Source organism: Sabethes cyaneus, chromosome 3, assembly GCF_943734655.1.
Source record: "Sabethes cyaneus chromosome 3, idSabCyanKW18_F2, whole genome shotgun sequence".
NCBI lineage: Eukaryota > Metazoa > Arthropoda > Insecta > Diptera > Culicidae > Sabethes > Sabethes cyaneus.
Window position 1 is genome coordinate 236,681,235 of NC_071355.1, and position 23,933 is coordinate 236,705,167.

A 23,933-nucleotide genomic window follows, 5' to 3' on the forward strand; every position below is an offset into this window, starting at 1 on the left:
ATTTAAATTTGTTTTTGCCGAAAAATTTGCACGAAAATTTATGATTTGGCAGGGCATTTGCTCCTGTGGCAGAAAAATGAAAGCTTTCATTGCAAATAAGGCAATGACGTCGGAACTGTACCAAAAGGAGTGTCTCCATAAACGAGTTTTGCCGTTCATTCGATCCCAGCACCATCTAGTGGTGTTTTGCCCCGATTGAGCAAGCTGTCATTACAACAAAGTCGTTCAAGAATGGTATGCAGAGAAAGGGGCCCAGTTTGTTCCGAAGAAAGACCCTCACCCACCCAATTGCCCCCAGTTCCGCCCTGTTGAGAAATGCTGGGCAATCATGAAGAGGAGAGGCAAAGGGAAAAGTTATCAAAGACAGCAATCAGATGAAAACCTGGTGAAATAAGATAGCCAAAACGATGGACGAAGAAAGTGTACGCGGCCTAGTTCGAGAATTCCTTCGAAACCGTGACGAATCATTTTATCCGTATTTTTTCTTAAAAGTATGAAGAAAATGCTATATTTGTGTAAGAAAAAAAGGCTTAGTAAAAGGCCGGAATGGTCAGCATCATATCTCGTGAACCGTTGACTGTGTGAAACTTGGGTCCCACGAATGCTTTTGGGAACATATCTGGTGTACCACAAGGGAGCAATCTCGGACCGTTGCTTTTCTCCATATTCATCAACGATGTTTGCCTCTTAATATCCGATGGCTGCAGACTATTCTTATTCTATGCAGGTGATCTGAAAATTTTCTTGCGGATGATGTCCGTTGAAGACTGCCAGCAGCTACAATGAATGATAGACTTGTTCGCAAACTGGTGTTCTACAATCTGCATCTTTCTGATTTCCAAGGAATTCAACGGTCCATATTGTCTAAGAGCACTATATTTCTCACTTGTGTGATAAACACTCGAAACGGCAGTCCTAGTGTGGAGTCCATACCATGATGTGTGGATTAAAGGAAACGAAGTGGTTCAGAAGAAATTTATTCGCTAGGGCTTAAGGTCTCTGCCTTGTAATATCCCAAGCGACTTGCCGCCCTACGTGAATGTGCGTGGATGTGCGCGACTTGACTTGGCATGAAGACTCCGTTGAAAAGACATGACATTGTCAGTGCTGTTTTCGCTGGAAAAATGCTACTAGCTGAAATAGACGCTCAAAATTTGAGCCAACGTTAACGTTAGCGTTGCTCCAAGAAATCTTCGACTTCGGCCGTTTATTAGACTAGATTTTTTAGAACCAAATACGAACCTGTTTGAAGAATGTGTTTAGTATTTAATCGAATGTTTGACGAATTCGACTTTAATATCAGTATTAATGCATTTGAAAATCGCCTGAATTTAAGTCCCTGCGATAAAACTGAACCTTGTCGTGGTGTAGGGCTTTTTAACTAATCAGTAAATGAACAGCGGTTACATTTACTTTTTAATGTGGGTATATGTTAAAATATTTTTGTGGTTTCAAGTGGGACTCGGGGTAAAAATTTACCAAATGTGATTGTTGCGTTGTTCAGAAAGAGCTTTTATTCTGTTGAAGAATAAGGCCAGAATGGGGATCTCTGATAATTAATAGATGAATGTTTCTGGGATTTATTCCTATTTATCACAGCTATCACAAATATCTCCGAAAAATGCCGGGTTGATTGGGTCGGTCGGGGGCTTAGGGTTAGTAAGGGGATGTAAGCGGGATAGCAGATCCAGTTTGATGCCGAAGGACCACTCTACAATTACGGGATTACCGGTAATAATAGAAATTAATATTTTTAGAAGCGGTGGTTCTACAATTGATGGAGGGACGGTAGGGAAAAGTAATGAAAATTTTTTGGAGTAAAGGGGAAAGTGTGGGAAGGTGAGGGGGGGGGGTTGGTAGCTGCGCTTAACAAGTAGTCGTTATGACTCTACCTTTTGTCCAATGCTGGAAGGTGCATGGGTCGAACCAAGCTATAATCTGAGATTATAACCGGATTTGAACCCTGGCTCGCTGGTACCCGTGTACCTATGAACCACAGAGGCGCTGGACAAAAGGAGACTGCAAACCCACTTATCAAGGTAGCGACGCGTCTGGTTGGGTTTTAGACACAAATTGTGCCTCTTCCTCCGTCTACTGTAGATAACCACCGACCGAGAAGTTTAAATCTAACTTGTTTTTACTTTCAGGACGACGACACTATGCAGGCCCTTACGACTTGCAAGGTACTGAGTGTGACGTTCGTCTGTCAGCGTGTTAGCCGCGATTCTCAGCGCGGTCAGGCATTAATATTAATATTTTTTAGAAGCGGTGGTTCTACAATTGATGGAGGGACGGTAGGAGAAGGTAATGAAAATTTTTTGGAGTGGAGGGGTAGAATAATAGCCACCGCTTCTAAAAATATTAATATAAATGCCTGACCGTATTTCAAGGCTTAAGACTAAAAACACGAGTTTGGTCTAATAATAGAAGTGCTTAGGTCAATTAGGTCAATCCGTGTCGTGTGTACGAGTCTCGGCTGGGCGGTGCTACTGCATAGAGTCAGTAGGATTTTTGCACTGGTCCCGTGGCTGTCCTGTGCTCTGATGGCCAGCCACGGGGTCTGTCGATGGAGAGGGATCGAGTCTTAGAGCGACGTTTAAGCCCACAGCTTTACTGCACTAGCTCTTTGGTCTAGGACTAGAGGGTTGGAAGGCAGGTGCGTCTCTATATTTTAACGCGCGAAGGCGCGCGTTTGAGGACCAGTGTTAGACGGAGCTGACGAATCCTCCACTTCTTCACTATACTGCATTTTACAATTCAAGCAGTACAAAAAGTCTAAAGCACATTTACAAATTCGATCTATCATTTTTCTTCTCATCATCATCATTATATTTAAAATATGACATTCCGGTTTTTGGCAGAGAGATCTCAGAGCTGGTTTGTGGAGTCCGCGCAGGGCCGGAATGCCTCCACCTGCGGGCATAGACGTGTCGGCTATGCTTCTTGAGGCTCTACCTGTGTTTTAGTGGACGACATTGCCTGTCTCGTCAGGTAGAACTGATGTTTGAGGTCTCCCTGACACTTTGTTGGCATCATAAAAGGGCCCGGCGCAGAGTTTTATACGCGCTATTAAGCGACCAGTTGGATAAGCCGAAAAAAAGGAAAAAAATAAGCTTTTCTAAATGCATATCTAAGTAACAATGATTGGCACAAGTCAATGTATAAAACCCTCTCCAAACCGGCAATTCCTTATGGACGTACTTGCACTTGCCCTGTTCAAATGGCGGCAGGTCAGACAAACTGAAATCGCAAACGTGAGAAATACTCCATTGTACACTCGGCAAAGCAGGGAGATTACAGTGAACCGGGACAAGTCATAAGGATAATCAAAGGACAGTACAATGAAACCCGGGACCCACAGGCTCAAGGAAAAGACAACAGAAGTGTCCAACGTACGAAATGGCTTGACCAGGTCGAAGGGGATTTGCTACTTCTGTCTGAAAAACCTGAGAAAAACGTGCCGAGTCAACTGAGGCTGAGTTGAATGCAGACTATTGCTTAAAATAGTAAGAGGACGACGAACCTAACGTTGAGTAGGTTTTAGATGCCATGTTCGGTGGAATGCAACGCAGTACGATCGATGGTGAAAATTAATGGAACTGCTATTTGCTCGAGCTTGAGCTGCTGCTAAATGACCAAAGCCACACAAATAATCTTTTACGCAATTTTTGAAGGTAAACTTGGTCGACGGCTTAGAATCGCAGTAAAAGAATGTACGGTTGGAGAAGATATCGGTGCTACCTCTTTTAGTGAGCAAACCTCTAACTTTCTGATAATGAATGGAAAACCTTTCGGACGACTTGCTATCTTTGCATCACAGATGGACGGTTGAGGACTGGTAGAATTATACTGTACCGTTATGTACCGAAAGATTACAATCTTCTAAAGACCCCCGAATTTCTACGACCGATTGAGAAATACTGAGCCAGTATATGAAAGTGGAATCTCAGAAACATTCTGAAATTGTCAAGAAAGACACAGACCAGGAGATGAAGATAACATGCCACACGCACGGAAAAAAGCTGGTTCTGACGTTGCACAAATTCTTCTGAATCATATTACAAATATTGCCAATATGTATTTTCTTTGGTGATGCAACTTTATCGGGGACATCCTTTGGAATATCGATCAAACAAGAAAAATTCTGTCTAAATCAAGTTCTATACCTACCGTTAAAGTCCAACGTTCAAATGTTATGAAAAGTAAATTTTTTAGAACGTTCAACAAACCGCAAGCGGCGTTTCCATCGCCTTCCTGGCTAGTGCTGCTACATAGGAAGGTGAGTGCATCGGTGAAAGTGCCCCAGCTGCTGTTGCTCTACAAAGCTCCATAGTGTACCGGGCACAAATCCATCGAAATAAATAAATCCTATCTCTGAGCCGGGGAATAGAAGTGAGATAATGAAATTGTGCAACTTTGTTGTTATAATACATAAAGCCAAACTGATAATTGATGCAATGAAATGAAAAGAAGAAGAGGATCGCGAACGAAAATACCGGTTCAATAAATAATGCCGCTCCTGTGTGCGAGCGCGAGCAACAGCAGCCCCACAGCCAGAGCCAGAGCTGGTTTTGCCGCTGTTCATTCGCCGATTCGTACACACGAATATGACCGTATCTCTGTAGCCTCTCTACCAATGTAGGTAGGTACTTAGACGATGTTGTTCAAGTCGCTAAGCTGGTGAGATTGTTTTTGTTATTATTCAAGGACCGTTTGTAGTCGTGCATTGGATGGCCTGGCCTGGCCTGGCCTGTTCCGTGCGCGATGTCAATATTTAGTAATGGAAAAAGTACCGCAAACCAGATTCCGGTGAGGCTTTTCTGCCATTTCAGGAGTGAAATTTTCTTCCTCTCTTCACTGGCCGGACCGGACCGGGCCGAGCCGAGCCGGTGTGTTGTGCATTTCGTTCGCGTTCTACTGCAGGAAGACGTTAGTGCAGTTTTTTTATGGTTGCAATTGCCTGCCACGACACACAACCACCAAAACGGACTAAATACGCGAAAGTGGGCGAAAAACGGCTCACGCTTATCGGGAGCGAGCGCTCTGTAGGTAAAAGGGTTCGCGTATGCCGAATGTGGGTGTGCTGTAGCAGAGCGTTATTCGTCGGGCCGACGAATAAAATGCCACGAAAGCGCATGTCCGTCTTTCAAGCTATCATCGATCGATATCATTGAAACAGATGTTTTACCAACCAGCAGCAGCAACACTATCTGGCCATTATTTTCTAGCTTTTTCTCGCACGCAATCGTTTGCACGCAAAACGTCTCGCTTCTCCTACGGTTTCCTCTCTCTCTCTCTGCTGACATGTTTTCGTCTTGCGTTAACATTTTCGGTGAAATTTAGAACAAAGAACTTGCCTGGTCTATAGTGCTTTTTTTCTTTTTCAATCATTTTTTCAGAACTATCAACATCAACTGAACTGCTTCAGATAGAGGAAACCGGAATCGGAACAATGCCGTCGCCATGAAACGTGGCCGTGCGGAAGAAATCCAATTCGGGCAGCCACCGCGAGCCGGTGGGACTGCCCCCCATCAGCGTCTTATTACGACAACCCAGCCGCACAATGCTGGACCCACAATACAGTATCAGATATCGCCGAATGTTATCAAGACAACTACGCCGGCTGCCAATCTGAGTCAAGCCCAGCAGGCTCAACCGCAGACAGTATCAGCCCAACAAGCACAACAACAGCAACAGCAGCAGGTTGTTTCCCAGCAGGCTGCCCCGTCCCAGCAGCAGCAACAACAGCAGCAGACCAGCGTTCAATACACCACAACTTGTAAGTATATCTGCTTTCAGATCCTTTTGATTGGGTTAATTTTTCTGACATTCATTTTGACGATTCTCGAAACAGCGTACACAACGAACATTGGCAATACGAACCTGGTCAAAACGACAGGCCACACTCAACCGTCGGTACCGCAGTCAACCCAACAAATTCACGTAGTGAACACGACCAATCAGGTCCGTGGCAGTCATAAGGGAGCGACGAATGTAACTACCGGCACCGGACAGGTCCTAACCACGATGCCCACGAATGTTATTCCGACATCCCAACCGCAGCCGCCACCGCCGCCTCCCCAGGGGCAGGCCCAGTTCCAGCGGCTGAAGGTCGAGGATGCGCTCAGCTATCTGGACCAAGTGAAATTTCGCTTCGGCAATCAACCCCAAGTCTACAACGATTTCCTCGACATCATGAAGGAATTTAAATCTCAAAGCATCGACACGCCGGGTGTGATCAAGCGAGTGTCGAACCTGTTCAAAGGCCATCCCGAGTTGATTGTCGGCTTCAATACATTCTTGCCGCCAGGCTACAAAATCGAAGTTCAAGCCAACGATCAAGGGTACGCCTTTCAAGTATCCGTTTCGGTGCCATCGACATCCGTCGGAACGGCTGTTGCTCCGCAACCATCACCGCACGAGTACAGCACCATTTTCCAGGGTTGCGGTCAAATAGTGCAAACCGGCAACACGGCAGTCAATTTGATGACCTACGGGAGTCACACAACGGGATCGGCACACACAACGACCATCCAACCAGCCGGCACCGGAGCACCGGTTTCGCAAAATTCCAACGTAAGCAGTATTTCTACGATTCCTCAGTCGCCGCAAAATTTCTCCAGAGACCGAGAGCGAACGATTTCCGGTGGAAGCAGTGGACCAACGCTGCCTCCAAGCAGCAGTGGATCCGTCACTTCCGTTACGGCGGATCCCAGCGCAATGACCGGCGGCCAGCAGCAAAATCTCCACCGCATGATCTCCCAACAGGTGATATCCCATCAACCGCAGCAACCACCTCCGCCCGAACCATCCCCCGTCGGAAACGCAACGAACCAGCAGCCGAATCAACCGGTCGAATTCAACCATGCCATCACGTACGTAAACAAAATCAAACATCGTTTCCAAACGCAACCGGAAAAGTACAAACGGTTCCTGGAGATTCTGCACACCTACCAGAAGGAACAGAAAATCTACAAGGAAGGTCCACCCGGCAGTTGCAACGTGGGTGCCAAACAACTAACCGAAGCCGAGGTTTACACTCAGGTGGCTAAACTGTTCGATAATCAAGAAGATTTGCTGCGTGAATTCGGTCAATTCCTGCCGGATGCGACAAGCCATGCACCGCTGCACGTTAATAAGAATCACACCATGCATGAACCGGTGCAACCTCCCCCGTCGCAGCAGACTCACGGCAAGAAAATGTCCGGCAGCATGATGAGTGCCAACGTTAAAGCTTTCAACAGTTCGCATCAGGCGAACCTGGCCCGCTTACAGGAACGAGATTATGGTCCGAGTGAGAAAGATTACGCTACCGGTGGACCTGTTGGAGCCGGTGGTGCCCGAGGGGGCAGTGTTGGGCTGGAAAAGGAACCCCGCAATCACGTTAGCAATCAAAAGTACGCCCACAACGCGTCTGGAATGGGTCACGGTGGTCAGGGCGGTGCCGGTGCCGTGAAAAGGTCACCGTCGTCCTACTCGCCAATGGGAGCGCTCGGGCATAACATGTCCTCACGGGATCGCGATGGTCCACCGATCAAACGACACAAACCGATTTGTCGCGACATTACACTGGCCGAAGCGTCGAAGTTCGGAACGTTGAATGATTACGCATTTTTCGACAAGGTACGGAAAGCGCTACGAAGTCCGGACGTGTATGAGAACTTTTTGCGCTGCTTGACGCTGTTCAATCAGGAGATCGTTTCGAAGTCGGAGCTGCAAACGCTGGTTACGCCGTTTCTCAGCCGGTTTCCGGATTTGCTTAAATGGTTCCAAGATTTCCTCGGACCTTCGACGGTTGCGGAGTGTGTGCCGTTAGCTTCGGCACAGCGACAAGATCGCTCGCAAAGTGAACTGGCAACCGACATTGATCTGTCGACTTGCAAACGTCTCGGTGCCAGCTACTGTGCTCTTCCGAAGTCTCACGAAAACGTAAAGTGTTCCGGTCGTACTAATCTGTGCAAAGATGTGCTGAACGACACGTGGGTATCGTTCCCAACGTGGGCGGAGGATTCCACCTTCGTCACGTCGCGGAAAACGCAATACGAAGAGTTCATCTATCGCTGCGAGGATGAACGCTTCGAGCTGGACGTGGTGATAGAAACCAACAGTGCAACGATACGGGTGCTCGAGGGTGTCCAGAAGAAGCTCAGCCGGATGTCACCGGACGAGGTTAGCCGGTTCCGGCTGGATGAATGTCTCGGTGGAACGTCGCCCACGATACACCAGCGGGCACTGAAGCGGATCTACGGTGATAAGGCGGCCGACATCATCCAGGGGCTGCGGAAGAATCCGGCCGTGGCTGTTCCGGTCGTGCTGCGACGGTTAAAAACCAAGGAGGAGGAATGGCGCGAAGCGCAAAAGGTAATCATTGATTGATTCAGTCTGTTGTTTTTTGGGATAGCAAAATAATTGTTTATTTTGTCTTCGACAGGGATTCAACAAGCAATGGCGTGAACAGAACGAAAAGTACTATCTCAAATCGCTGGACCACCAGGGAATTAACTTTAAGCAGAATGACATCAAAGCGCTTCGATCGAAAAGCTTATTCAATGAAATTGAAACTCTTTTTGATGAGGTGGGTTATATGAAGGTAAAATCACGACCGATTTTGTGTGTTTTTCGACTTTACTAAAATGTAAGTTTTTTCTTAATTTTTTTTATACCAAACAGCGCCACGATCAGAATGAGGGTGGTTCCAGCGCCAATCCGCTTACCAGCGGACCGCATTTGATTATCCCCTACAAGGACAAAACTATACTGGATGATGCCGCGAATCTGCTGATTCATCACGTGAAGCGGCAAACGGGCATCCAAAAGCAGGAAAAGGGCCGCATAAAGCACATACTGCGACAGTTTGTGCCGGATCTGTTCTTCGCTCCTCGTCAGCAGCTCAGCGATGATGAGCGGGAAGAAGGTGAGTTTGTTGTCGGCTATGACCTGTAGTTGTGTTTTATCTTCATTCTACTGACATTTTCCGTTTGTTTTTCAATTGACAGATATGGACGTTGATCAAGAGAACGAAGAAGAAGGTAAAACAACAGCGAAAAATGGCAATAAAAATAACGGAAACACTGGTCGGAATAGTCCTGCCAGTGGAAACGGAAGCGGCAGTAGTTCGGCTGACCAGAACAAAGACGCTGCTGGTTCAAAAGTAAAGGAGGAAGTCCCAGATAGTACAAGTGCGACAATGGGTGCCAGCAAAGTATCCCCAACTGCTGCTGCTGCAAGCAGTAGTGGTACATCCGAAAGTAGTACAGCAGGAGCACCTGTCGGATCGACGGCTGCTGCTAGTAGTACGGGTGCCAGTAGTCCAACTACAACACCCGCCGTTGTAGGCGCTGGTGCTGCTACTGCTCCCATTGGTAGCGGTATCGGCGGTGACTCCAGTATAGGTGCAAAACGCGAATCGACCGAGGATAACAGTAGTGGTAAAGACAATTCATCCATCGATGATGCCATCAAGATGGAAATCAAGCAGGAGAACGATGCGGATCCAGCCGGGATGGCGGGTTCGTCAGCGACAGGTGGCGCTGGTGCTGCTGCAGCGTCACAAGCCGCCGCCGGTCAGTCGTCGTCATCGCAAGCGTGCGGCGCGAATCCACCGCCACTACCAGCGCATGCCATCAGTAAACATTTGGTGAGTACATTGAGAAGACTTTTGGGTGTGGGTGATGTCTCGGTTATACCTATTTATTATCAAATTAGTGGACCACAAAAGATTTCTTGACTGAAACCTAGAACTAAAGCGTGACCTAGAATACGCACACCAGGAACCGACATACGGGAGCTCGGTATTGCATAAATTAAATATGAGATTTCTAAGCACTGGTCGAGTAACTAGACTGAGTTGACCGCTAAAAAGTTGGTAACTCAACTGCCAACCAATAACGTAATACAAGGGCGTATGATTGGAGGAAAATTATTTTACATTCAGTGGTGATTTCTACAAACAACTAGAAGGAGCAACCCGCTGTCACCGTTCATGCGTTAATTATTCATGGCAAGTGTGGAAAATAAGCGTAGAAAAACATGTATATAGAAATGTAGACCATTCGATTCGCTACCTAAACTGCGCCGCCTCCCTTTTCTTCGCTGTATTTCCCGATTCCAGTCGAGCGCTTTTCTGCAGATACGGGCTTTTAAAAAGTTGGTGCCGATATCCAATGTTGCGAATCGAGCGAGAAGCTAACGATGTCTACTCTCACGCGAGAGAGTATGAGAAGCATAGCAATCAACGTTTACGTCACTCGCGTAAGCGTTAGACAAACAGCCGCCGTAGCTGTGTGCAGACATTCTGCTACCTACACACTCGCGAACGTTCAGCCTGATATTGACTTTCTGCATAGCTTACTCGCGAGTGACCTAACTCGTGAGCAATCAGCTACCATCAGAGATGGCTTGTAGTACACTGAGATACAGATTTTGCATTACTTTCGCTTTTTTTTTCATATAAGCTCTCGATTCTACTCACGGGCGTGCGAGCTCTCGCGAGTAATCAGTATCAGCAGCTCGGGCTGTAATGACGAACAAGAGCGTCGACCGCAGCTCTTGACTAAATACACGTGTACGCGTACAAGTACGCGTGTGTGAGAAAATTAGTACAATTCTTGCAGCAGCATGCCCTGCCGTCGTATCCGTCCAACTTTCGCCACCTTTTGGATACTGCGTTCGTCATAGAGCTATTCATGGTTTATAGAGCATAGAGTTCATGGCTTATCTTTCGCCTCCATATTTCGTTCTGTACGCCACCGAAAATCGTTCTTCGTACTCGTCTTTTGAAAACTAGGAGCACTCGCAGGTCCTCCTCGAGAATTGTCCATGTTTCCTGCCCCTAGAGATTAACTGGTCTAGTAAGCGTCTAGTACAGGGTACACTTCGGAGGCTAAGTCTGCTCGACCGCAATTGCTTGTGAAACCCATAGTAAGCACGACTTCCGCTGATAATACGCCTCCAAATCTCACGGCCGATATGATTGTCCGCCGTTACCAGTGAGTCAAGATAGACACAAATTCGTCGACTACCTCATACTTATCGCAGTCGATCATTATACTTCTGCCCAAGCGGCGTCAGTCGGCCTCGGTTCCGCTGGCCTATGTTGCCAATCGAGTGAGAAGTCAATGTTGTATATTCTCACGCGAGTGAGTATGAGAAGTGTAGCATTCAACACACACACAAGCGTAAAATAAAGTCACCGTTGCTGTGTGTACAGACATTCTGCTACCGACACACTCGCGCACGCACATCCTCACATCATCTTCTTGCATAGCTTATTCCCGAGTCAAATAACTCCTGATCCCGCTGAGGCAGCCCGTGAAGCATAGAGGTGCACTGGGATACAGATTTTGTATTACTTTTTCTTTTCTTTTTCCTTTTCGCCTCCAATTCTACGCACGGGTGAGAATGCAAGCACCCGCAAGTAATCGGCATCATCAGCTTTGGCAGCAACGAAGAACGAGAGTGATGACCGTAGCTGTTAGCTAAATACACACTCGCAAAAACTCGTGGTAATGCATGAATAAGTACGAGTGAGAATCCGAAAGGGACGCTTCCGCCGGTGCGTTCGTTAGGATGAGTACGTGTGTGAGAAAATTAGACCACACGAGTGTGGGCTTCGCAACACTGCCGCTGGCCAGCATGTACTTTGTTTTAGATGTATTTATCTTTGACCCAATCTTTTCTGCTTTGCGTTTTATTCTGGTGTACTGTTCAACCACCGCCACTGATGTTCTGTGCCGATATTATCCATGTCATCGGCAAAGTAGACGAATTGACTAGATTTGTTGAAGATCGTGACAGGCGTGTTGATATCCCGTCCCGTTCATAACACCTTGTAGCGCTCTGTTGAACAACAGACATGAGAGACCATCATCTTGAGGAAGTTCTCTGTGTGATTCGAATGAACTTAACAATGCACCTGAAATTCGAACACAGCACTGTGTACCATCCATCGTAGATTGAATCAGTTTGGGTGGCTAAAGCTGTTCTCGTCCATGATTTTCCATAGCTCCATAGTTCCCACAAATCTGTCACGCCGTCATGGTTCTCCGCCTGAGCGCCATACAACTGTTCATCGAAGTGTTGCTTCCACCTATCGGTAATCTCACGATCGTCCGTCAGAGTACTGTCATTCTTATAGGTACCGACACATTTCAGCTAGCGTCACAAAGCCTTTGCTAGATCCGTTCAGTTTCTGATAGAACTTTCACACACATTCATATTCCTGCTCTTCCAGGTAGCGCTATTTTCCCGTAAAATTTGGTTTCGTTGCATCTTCTGCTGTTTGTGTCTTTCCACGTTCTGATATGTCACTGCGGGGTGGCCACAGACTCGGGAAATGCGGGAAATACGGGAAAAAGTCGGGCATTAGAACCTGTCGTGAAAAAGTCGGGAATTTGGTGAAAATAGCTATAAATCGGGAATTTATGAATTTATGAATGACGTTCAAGTTGAATTCCTAGATAGAATCTGGGAGACATGTCGACACCCCTGTAATTCTGAGACACATGAATCTTTAGACCTCGAACGAAATCTTCGTACCAGGAATTTCCTCCACCTGCAAAGACGAACTGAAAACCGTTTGTAACTGTGAGCGTATGGTACCCTCTGTATTAGCTTTTCGTAGTTGTGGCGTGCCTTCCAGATGGTTTCAAGATACGTCGCTGGACTTGATCCCTTTGTTCTGCCGAACCACAAGCCAACGGATGAACACATCAGAAATTAAGTCATCAGCAACAAGATAAAAACGGGGAATATTACAATAATTCAAAATATTGGACGCAGTGGTTCAGTTCCGCAACGGAAGTAAAAAGTTCCATTTATTGCTAACCGTCTCCTTCCAGTTGGTCTCGTGGTACGATACTGATCAAATAAGCCAGTCATCGTATGATCGAATCTATCAATTTTTCTACACACTAACAGTTGGCCACAAAATCTATCAAACAATACATTAGGAGGCCAAATCACTGACGAACTGACATGACACTGGCATTTCACTAATGACACATAATATCTCCGTTGGCTTGTTGTTCGGCAGAACAAAGGTATCAAGTCTGGTTGGTGGACGGTTATCTGCCGTGGTTTTCTGCATTCTGCCACCAGGTCGCCAGATGAAGTTCCAATAATAATCTAAATACAGTTAGTAAAACCACGCCGTTAGTGGGTAGCATCTAGATCTGTTTCCTCTGCTCTCCTGTTGACTGTCTTCCTGCCGATTTCGTTCGCTCCTCTTCTCAAAATATATCAGATCATTCTCCACTTACGCTTCTGAATCTCTGTTTCTATATGGCGATATTGACGATAGAGTTCCTAATGGAAATCCAAGTGTGAAGCCACCAACCCTGAATGATGCAGAACGAAGACCTGCTGTTGTCTCCACCGACACGGACCACGTTTTGCAGGCAATCGAACGAATTACACGTTTAAATTGAAAATTCGTGTTAGGATCGTTACGGTAATCTGATTTGTGTGGCGAGCCCAAATTCCCAAATTCCAATGTCCCAAATCCCTAGCCATCTGGATACATGTGTCTAACTTTGAAATTGGATGGATTAATAATGTTTAATCCCACTGACTTGATCGTCGCGACGTTGAATATGAGACCTACTGTCTGTGACTGAGTTGTCATCAAGGTTATTTTGCATATCATATTGTCGTTGGCCAAAGTCAAAAGACTCCAGGGTAATCCACGGTCTGGTTCACTGTCGTCAATGGTTCCAATTAAAATCTCGTCCATCACAACAAGGAACAGTTATGTAGCCTTATGTCACTCCTGCAGTAACACATATAGGGTCCGACAGGAGGCCATCGTGCAGCAATTTGCACTAAACCAATGAGATTGACTACTTTATCAGGAACTCATCTACGCCTTAGTGCGCCCCAGATGTTTTCGTGTTTCGGTCGAATGCTTTCTCGAAATCAACAAGTACCAGAAGAAAACAGGTCGGAATTTAGATGACTTGCTCCACCATAATACGGAGAGTTGTGTTATGATCCACACATCGATTGGCAGGGAATCTAGTTTGCTATTGCCGGAGAGCAGCGTCGATTTTCTCCCGGATCCCGTTGAGGATTACCTTACAGAGTACTTTGAGAGTAAGGCAAAGCAACATGATGCCCCGCCAGTTACCGCATTCAGTTAGGTCTCCTTTTTAGGGACTTTGACCAATATGCCCTGCATCCAGTCCATCGGAAAAGTTGCAGTTCCCTTATTGCTAATGTATTGCTAAAAAGATGATGAATCATCTGGGCTGACAAAGATGGGTTTGCCAGTAACATCGTAATTCATCAGCTAGATAGTTGACCCTCTAGTCCTGCTTACAAGACCACTTAACAGCCCTCCCCAGCTTGGCGTATCGTTGACGAGCTGCTGTCTGAGCGGATCCTTGTTTCGCTAGGCTGTCAGCAAACTCATTACTCTCGTTTCCGCAGTGTCCAGGCACCCTGAATAATGAAACTTTGTTTTAGCGGGAAAGTTCCCTTAGTTGTGCTGCACTCTTAAACTAATTTGGATGCACACTTAGTGGACTTGAGAGCCAGTCGTGCCCAGGCTGTCCATAAAGATACCTGCTTTTCGGCTACATTATTTGAACTTCCACTTCTGTTTCGTGGCAGAATTGACGAGTGCACTTCGTAGACTCATAGTAAAGTGATAGTTTCGATAATTGAGCTTTGTTCTGCAATATACACAGCCTATGTTTCCTTTATTTTATAACGGAAAGACGAAGGAAGTTTCTGTCGGGAAAAACTTGAATCCAATCGGGGAAAAGTCGAGAATTTTTTTCAAGAAGTTCTGTGGTCACCCTCACTGTGCATCTTGGTCGCCCGTGCAGCATTCTCCGCTACACTGCTAATGATGGCTACTTCGATGGTATTCCAACAGTCCTCGAGAGGGACTTCGTCCACCTCTTTCGGTCCTACTCTTCCAGCAGCGCAGCTTCGAGGAATGCGCGTAGTTTGCAGCGACGTCTGGGCTGCTTCAGCCGCGTGAGATCTAACCGAGGCTGGCGTCGGTACCGAATGTTATTCACGACGGAGAGTTTTGGACGCATCTTAACCTTCATTGGGTAGTGGTCCGAATCAACGTTAGCGCTTCGATAGAATATGACGTAGATAAGAAGTACCTAGCCGTCTGAGGAATGCCGACAGTCGATAAAAAGGTGGTCGATATGTGATTTTGTCTAATTTGGTGACCTCCAGGTGTACATGTGGAAGGTGGTACTACTTACGGGAGGCAGCAAAGTCGATAAGTGCTAGGCCCATTTCATTGTCAACACGAATGGTAGGCTCTTGGACCTGGTATTTATCAATACCCCAGAGTATCTTGATATAGTAGAACTGGCCTTTCCACTGTTGCCTGTCGACTATCATCACGAACCATTCATTTTATTACTTGACAAGATGGACGCGACAATTACTGACGACCAAGTTGATCAGATCAGATTTGACTACTCTGCATGTGACTATGATCTGTTGAACTTTACTTTTGCGGACATGGAGTGGGACAATCGATTTTCTAACACTGACTCAGTTGACTAGATGCTATTTGCTGTCTGTGATTCACTTTTAGGTGTTATCACTAGACATGTGCCCAAAAAAAGACAAGTGTCTCCAACTTCAAGCAACCGTGGTGGACCCCTCAGCTTCGAAACCTTCGCAACAACCTCCGTAAAAAGCGCAACCAATAATTCTTTACTAAAAGCGAATCCGATAGAGCTAAACTTCGGGAGCGTGAGGATGAGTACAAAGCTGTCCTTACCGCAACATATGACAACTATTTGCTAAGGATTCAGTCTGCCGTTAAACAGGACCCCTCCTGTTTCATGAATTTTGTTAAGAAACGTTCGTAAAACTGGCAACAATATTCCTCCGTCGGTCAACTTCGAAGGAACAACTTCTCACTCGAGCTCAGAATCAGCTAATCTTTTCGCTACGTTTTTCGAGGGCGTATTTGGTAAAGCATCACCAGTCCAGCGACACAACTGCTTCGAGCATATATCGTTCCGTGATATTAATCTACCACTAGTGCAGTTTTCTATAGACGAGGTTCGGAAAACTCTTGAAGATCTCGATTCATCGAAAGGACCCGGAACAGACAGTCTACCACCAGTATTTTTAAAAAACTGCGCCGATTACCGCTGTTTTTAACCGCTCAATCAGTAGTGGATCGTTCCCAAATGCATGGAAAATGGCGTCCATCGTGCCGATCCATAAGTCCGGAAGTTACAAATCGGTCACCAATTACCGTGGCATATCTATACTTTGCAGCCTCAGCAAGGTATTCGAAAAACTACTCCATACAACTATATACAGGTCAGTTGCACCGATCATCTCTAACAGCCAGCATGGATTTATGAAGCATCGTTCGACAACATCAAATCTTATGTGCTACGTCACAGCGATATCACGTGAGGTAGAAGCTAAGCGGCAAGTGGATACGATCTGTTTTGATTTTGCGAAAGCTTTTCATACTGTACCACACAACCTCATTATTGAAAAACTGAACTACATCGGATTTCCCTCATGGTTTACCGAATGGCTTTACTCATACTTATCCGATCGCAAAGCATTCGTTACAGTAAACTCCGCGTGCTCCAGAACATTTGACATATCGTCTGGTGTCCCTCAAGGCAGTGTGTTTGGCCCGCTCATCTTTATAATTTATATTAATGACCTGATCGAGCTGCTGGCATCATCGAAATTATCGTTTGCCGACGATCTAAAAAATTTTCGGGTGATTGCTGCCCCTGCCGATTGTGTCGCATTACAGGACGATATTAATCGTCTGCTAGTCTGGTGCAGTGACAATGGGATGCGTGTTAACAGCAATAAGTGTAAAGTAATATCATACAGTCGCCGTAGCACTGTTTTTCTTCATCAATACAGCATGGGATCGGATTGTCTGGAACGTGTTAACTCTATTCTCGACCTAGGCGTTACTATCGACTCTAAATTGAGGTTCGATGAGCATATAAGTAGAGTCACTGCTAAAGCATACACCGTGCTTGGTTTTATGTGACGTTGGATTCACTGACGTTTATTGCCGCAAAACGCTATATTGCTCTCTCGTACGCCGCAGCATTTTGGAGTATGCTTCTCCGGTTTGGGCTCCTGCACACGTAACACAGATCCTTGCGATTGAGCGAATTCAGAAAAAAAACTTTGCGATTCGCCTTGCGTCAGCTGCCGTGGAATGATCCAGTCAATCTTCCCAGTTACATAGAATGTTGTCAACTGATTAGCCTGGATACACTCGCATTCCGGCGTGTCAAACAGCAGCATCTATTTATATTCGACCTTATAACAGGCAATGTGGCTTGCCCGGAGCTCCTGTACCAGATACCGTGGAATTGAACTCCTCGTCGGCTACGAAATCCACCGTTATTGGCCATCCAATTCCACAGAACAAATTATGGTGTGAATAATAATTGTTTTATTGTCTAATTGCGTTCCTTCGCCGACGTTTGTAATGTGTTCGATGTGTAATGTGTTATTAAGTATACAGTCTGTACGACGTAGTCGAAGATGGTGAAATAAAATTAAATTGTTCAGCTGGTGCGCACTGAACTACACAATCACCGGTTTGTATTCCTCCTCCTGGCCGACTTAAAGTGGTGGTTAAGCGAGTGCTAGACCAAATTCGAAACTTTAGAAACTGTCTGATTCTATATCAAATTGAATGTACATATAAGGAGATCCGAAGTGATATCAGGCATTAAAAGTAAAAAGTCTGTTATTTCTTACCACCCTGTATTATTCTGTTGCAATACTATTTGTCGCTGCAGAAATCTTAAATAATGGCTCTTGTTATGTCTTATATTCGATAATGGTCTCTGGTTCTTAGGGACCACCGCAATGCGGCTCTTTATTGGAGCACAATAAAGATTTGTACTATACTTTTTTATAACGGTAGTTTTTTTGCAATCGACGGAGGGGGCATGGTCATGAAACAAAGGTGTTTATAGTATCTTAGGAGAGACAAGGCATGTTTGTTGGTTACCATTACATTATTGAAGATTTGAAATTCTAGGCTTCTGGGATCTGTTATTAATAGGACAATCAAACGGACAGCAAATGTCAATAAAATTTTAAAAGTTTTGACATGCCGCAAGATTAGTTTTAGCTAAAATTAGAGGCTGGTCACTTCCCCTGTGATTTACGGAGCCTGTTTTAGGATCCTTGGGGTGATTGATGAATCAATCTTTTTTACCACGGTGAGGCGCAAGGTTGTTGGGGTTCAGCGGTGGATTCTCGTAAATAATGTGCACTTGCCGCGCAGGAATTTGATGTTACTGGATGCCATGTCGGCTCTTAGGTTTGTGGTTTCTGAAGACTACCGCGAACGCCTACATTACACACTGCTTAATATGTGCTGTAGACCTATCTTGGGACAGCGCCATTATTATCCTAGTTCTTAAATAAAAGTACAAAAGTTCAAAAGATTAAACCCCTGTAATTAATTAGCAGAACATGTTGCTTTCTCTTAATAACCAAACGTTTTCCTCTCCCCAAAAACAACAGGAAGAAGCATACACCCTTTTCTTCACCAACAACAACTGGTACCTATTCCTGCGGTTACACGCGATCCTGTGCGAACGGTTACGAACCATCTACGAGCGGGCACAGATCATTGCCACCGAGGAGCGTGCCTATCAGAGCACGCGCACCAACAGCACGGCAACCGCGCTGCGGCTGAAACCGAAGAGCGACATCAAGGTCGAAGAATTCTACATCACCTTCCTGGAGATGCTGAAGAACGTCCTGGACGGCAACATGGAGGCCGGCAATTACGAGGACTCCCTGCGGGAGATGTTTGGCATTCATGCCTACATTGCATTTACTCTCGATAGGGTAAGTCAGTCGGTTGAGACTTTGCGAAGCTTGAATGCTTAGTTATTGCTGATCTTTTTTTTTCTACGTAGGTTGTGCAAAATGCAGTACGTCAATTGCAGCACTGCGTTACGGAACGTGGTGCGCTCGAATGTGTAGAATTGTTCCTTCTGGAGCAGCGTAAAGGTGGTGCGGGTGGACTCTGCCGCACCGCCAATCGGCGGGTAGCCAACGAGTTGGCCTACCAGCGAAAGGCCGAGTCCGCTCTGCATGAAGAAAATTGCTTCAAAGTTTACATTGTAAGTAGTGTAAAGAAATGCAGGTGGGACAGACACTAATCCTTTTCGATTTTCCTTTTTTCAAACAGTACAAAATCGACTGTCGGGTAACGATAGAACTGCTGGACACGGAAAGTGACGATACGGCGCAGAACTTTAAGAACGCGCAAAATTTCAGCAATTACGTCGATCGGCTGGCGAATCCGGCCGCCGTCGGAACCGGCAGCGAAAGCGGTGCCAGTCTGAATGTGGAGATTAAGACGGAAAAACCGGACGATGAGCTGGTAAGTAGTAGCGGCAGTACCGTTTGATGACGATATGATGATGATGATGATGATGAGGATGATGTTCGTTTGTTTTGTTTTTTCGTTCGCGCACTACACACCTACTACTACTACTATTACTACTATAACTACTACATACCTTACTACTTTGTGAAGTGGTGCACAAATTGACACGCGAAAATTTCCAGTTTTCTTTTTCTGTAAATATTTATCAGTCTATAAAAGCATCAGTTCATCCTTCGTTAACTTTTAGTCTCATCCTTCGGGAATTTGTTTCCGTTCTTTTGAGTTTTTTTACTCTCATGGTTAAACATTTTGGCGCCTTCCTTTCTTTCCTTCTCTATTGTTTGGCGTATTTGTTCCGATACTGTCCCTCCTCGACTTGGATGGGATCGTCGTAATATCCTTTTTGTCTCAGTATTCAGAACATAATCCACTAATTTGAGCTTTCTCTTCGCATCGATCTTTTTTTCTCTGTGCCAGGTCAAACAAGAAAGAATGAATGAATGAATCGAAACGATATTCAGTAGACAAATCGCGTAGATGGTTAGAGCGTATAGAAAGATTGCCCACTCGTAGGAGCGGGCGGTGGTGTGTGTGTGTGTGAAGCACACACACACACAGATACAAGAGATTCAGTTGTAAATAACAATCGCACAGAAAAGCACATTTAGCCAGGAGAAGAGCATACATTATTATTAGCACGAAATCAACCATCCCGATCATGCTAGAGCCTAACTACTGTTGCTACTACTACTACTATTACATCTACCACAACCTATCTTTCCCCTATAATATCGAGAGGAACCGAAACGCGTTGCTAGCGCAGCTAGACTATATCGATTCTCATCGTAGCATTGTTTTTTCTTTGCACGAGCTACATTATTATGTGGTAAAAATAATGAAAAAAAATGTGATGTGCATTTTTTAGCTAGTTCTGGGGCAAAGTATGTAGTACTTTTTTCTCGTAGGAATCTAAGAAGTGTAAAAAGTTTAGTTGAGATATCCAAAGCGGAAACTAAGTATTAGAACGAAAGATCAGTTTGAATCCAATTAGTTTGGGAACCGATCAACGGTAGTATTTTTTCTTTCCTCTTACATCAGCAGTGGTGAAAGAAATAAGACAGTATTTGACTCTGTGTAGTTCGTAATTTTTTTAACAATATCCTTTCGAAAGTAAGGGAATTTAGCTGATATTTTTTTAACATTGCGAAAAACTAAATCCAGTGAAGCAAATAACCGGTGACTGCAATATTTTGCAATTGAATGCGGAAGTTAAACGCTGAAAGTGTTTATTTTCGGTAAAAGTGAAGTGTTTTAAAATGCAACACCGTAAAAAAAACTATAAAGACATTAAATGACAACTTAAAAGTGTACTCCAAATAAAAACGAAAATGTATATCAGACTTAAAAATGTTGAATCATATTCCACGAACTATTTATAATTCTCCGTCACTACGAAATGGTGTAATTTATTGTGTTAGAAAAGCAAAACTTTTAGATCTATGAAATAAATAGTACGCATCCTGTGAACTTCAAATTGAATCAGCTAGACTTTTATTTGATCGTTGTGTGTCAGTTAAAACTGTCGCCAGTCACGACTCTATCGTCGGGTTTTTAAGCGTTCATTCCGAAGAAAGAAAAATAAAGAGCGCGCAGTGATCAGCAAATAATCCTGAGTAGGTATCATCTAGAATTTTCAACTTACGCTCTCCTATGATTTTGAAACTATTATTCTTTTCTGTTACCTTTTGTTGTAAAACCAAGTCCCATGTATTTGTTTTATTGTTTTGCATACGATAAACACTTTAATACGGAGTCGGTGGGGTATCTTTTCTACATGTTGTTTCATTATATTTTTTTTCGTTGAGTCTCGGCAGTAATTCTATTTTCTTTTTGCTCAATCCTAAACTAAACAATTTTCGAAAATAAAAAACTAAGCAGGCAATGCTATAAACCAAGTGTCAACTCTAAAACGAAATGTTTATTTAGGAAAGATTGTTTTGTTTTACTCGTTACGCCAGTCGTGCATTTCTCGTAAACCTTTAACGAATAAATTGCAACTAAAATTAAACCGATAAATTAATCTTAAGTTTGACCTGGTACTACTTAGCAAAGAGTGTATTTCGAACCGCCACAAATCGTAACCGTTATAACCGCCTAAAAATGCCTGAAAAAGGAAATGTTAGTCCAGAAGAGGAATCAATGTAATTTTATTGTTTTACATTTCGCAACTTTCGGTGTAATTTTAGTTTCATCTGCTTCCAGTATCTAGACTTATTTTTGGTTGGTTGGCTTCTTTGGTATTTATTAGTTCACGGAAAAACTTTCGTTTCTTACGAGGCATGATTTCAATTCGGAAATTCTGGGAATTTATTCATTCGCATGATTACTTTTTTGCTACGACATCTAGATGTATAATCACGCTTTCTTTTGCAACACCGGTGGCCACTAATCACCCGTTTATTTTATCCTCTTACCGAAACAGAACTTCGCCGGTGGTCCCCGGAAAGCCCTGTTCCTGCAGCGAAATCTTCGCAGATGTAAACCCGATTCCGCCACTGCGGCGGAAGCGTTGCAAACGGCTGCGGCACCGAACGCCGCAACCTCCACGGATTCCACAACAACGGTGGACAGTAGTGGCAGCGGCACAGATCGGGATACTAAATCTCCTCTGGTCAGTGGGGGAACGACAACCGTCGGTCCGAAAAATAACAACACCGTTGCCGGTGCCTCCGCCTCCGCCAGCGAGGTCGGCACCAATAATAACAACAACAACAATAATAACACCAGTAAAAAAGCCGGCGAAGACGCCGCCATCGTTGCGATCTGGAACAGTAAGAATAAGACACCGCCGGAACGGTTACCCAGCAGCAATGGGGACCAGAATTACTACGTCGACGATCGGGAGCAGTTCAGATTGAACGTCAACAACTACAAGATCAGCTACGTACAAAACAAGGATCGCATCTTCTACAAACGCAAATCGTTACTGCGGGCGAGACAGGTTGGTTTTCCCCACCCTACCTTTGAAACTGTACTAATTTACTAAAAACAAACATTTTTTCTCTCAGACCCACCCGGCGGTAACGAAAACCATGCACCAGCGCTTCGACGCGTTCGTCCAGCGGTGGCTGGATCGGAACGTTAGCGAGGCCCAGCGCAGTCAGTGCAACGATTGGCTGCTCGGGGGCTCGCGCTTCGATCTGGTAAAGAATGTGACCGTGATTCAGCAAACCAACGACACCAGTCGGACGCCATACATGCCGTACAATCGTTACAAGGTGGTGGAAAAAGCGACCGACCATCTGGGCTGCTAAATCCAATCCTACCGTACCGCCTTCCGAGACACAACTACCTAATGGGGTGGTAGTGGAGAAGGTAAGTAAAAAAACAGTACAAGTTCCCTTGTACTACTACTACTACGGAGAACACCATACAAACAACTATGAGAAGAAAGTATTACAATGCAGAAAAATACTTTGCCGCGATTTGTGCGTTTGCTTCTGACGGCCAGCCCCCCACCCCCCCAGTACAGCGTAGACCGTTGTACGGAACAGGCCTCCGAAGTGAACGTTTCCTTTATTTTCTTTTTTGTTTTAAAAGAAAATCGTTTTATTATCGATCTTCCCTTTTCTTTTATTGAATTGATTACTATGTAAGCAGAGTTTTAACCTTTATGAAAAAGAAAAATACAAAAAACTAATCAACCTGTACAATTGAAGTAAATTACTAGTGGGTTTTGAAAATCGATAAGAGTTGAACTATTGATAAAAAAAAAGTAATAATTATATTCTAGACATTAGTACTGAATAGAGAGAACTGTTTTTCATTACGCTATTTGATGAGCTCGTTAAATAGAATTAGCCACTTCCGTTGTGTGTTGTACATTTACTAGTAAACAGATAAGAAGGTAATAAATTACCCGAACGGGTAAACGTAGCAAGCAGCAGTAGATTCTGTTAGAGAGTAAGACAAATCGGTCCAATCCAAACCGCCGTGTGCATCATCGTAGACATTTCCGAACGGAACAGTTCCGATGGCGATGGGGCACAGTCGGAAAAACACAAGCGGAAAATAAGCAAAAATCTCATTCATACATCATAAACAAACAAATTACTTTTACTTGTCCCCCGAGCAACTATTTTCCTTTTTCTAGTGGTTAGGTAAAGTAAAAACAAAACAACACAAGTATAATATTAGGAGTAGTAAACGATAAGAGTTAAAATATTTTCCCCTGTGAATACAACAACTACTACAGTAATGTGAATATTTAAAAGGCAAAAAACTGCATCAATAAATGTAAAGTTATTTGAAAACAACGTCGTTCTATTGTGATTTTTGTTCCTGTCACATGACCCACACTCAAGGATCACTACCTCTTTAACTGATTCCTGAACTGATGAACCGTCGTCGAAACGTAATAACCCTGATCGACCCACTTGTATACGCTATTAGGATCGCAGTATGCCGTGACCGTCAATATTGTTTTCCGTAAGAAATTTTCATCACGTGAAATAGCGGAATGTATTCTTCTAGCGCTGAA

The 23,933-nt window shown here is 44.6% G+C and overlaps 1 protein-coding gene across 6 annotated transcripts in view; it reads left to right on the forward strand.

Annotated features, from left to right (window-relative positions):
* The window catches only part of LOC128741164 (paired amphipathic helix protein Sin3a), a 40,260-nt gene extending 16,566 nt beyond the window's left edge, over window positions 1–23,694 (forward strand). For 3 of the 6 annotated variants that reach the window (XM_053836773.1, XM_053836772.1, XM_053836775.1), the window contains exons 2-11: window positions 5,400–5,779; window positions 5,855–8,361; window positions 8,432–8,590; window positions 8,671–8,914; window positions 8,997–9,637; window positions 18,517–18,846; window positions 18,918–19,124; window positions 19,193–19,387; window positions 21,876–22,394; window positions 22,462–23,694. In XM_053836773.1, coding sequence (XP_053692748.1) covers window positions 5,464–5,779; window positions 5,855–8,361; window positions 8,432–8,590; window positions 8,671–8,914; window positions 8,997–9,637; window positions 18,517–18,846; window positions 18,918–19,124; window positions 19,193–19,387; window positions 21,876–22,394; window positions 22,462–22,707 — 5,364 coding nt within the window. In that variant the 5' untranslated portion in view covers window positions 5,400–5,463 and the 3' untranslated portion in view covers window positions 22,708–23,694. Of the gene's footprint in view, window positions 1–4,078; window positions 4,647–4,720; window positions 4,810–5,399; window positions 5,780–5,854; window positions 8,362–8,431; window positions 8,591–8,670; window positions 8,915–8,996; window positions 9,638–18,516; window positions 18,847–18,917; window positions 19,125–19,192; window positions 19,388–21,875; window positions 22,395–22,461 lie in introns of those variants that run through there. The other 3 variants (XM_053836776.1, XM_053836777.1, XM_053836778.1) reach the window with 3 other exon arrangements.
* Window positions 23,695–23,933: the final 239 nt, after the last annotated feature.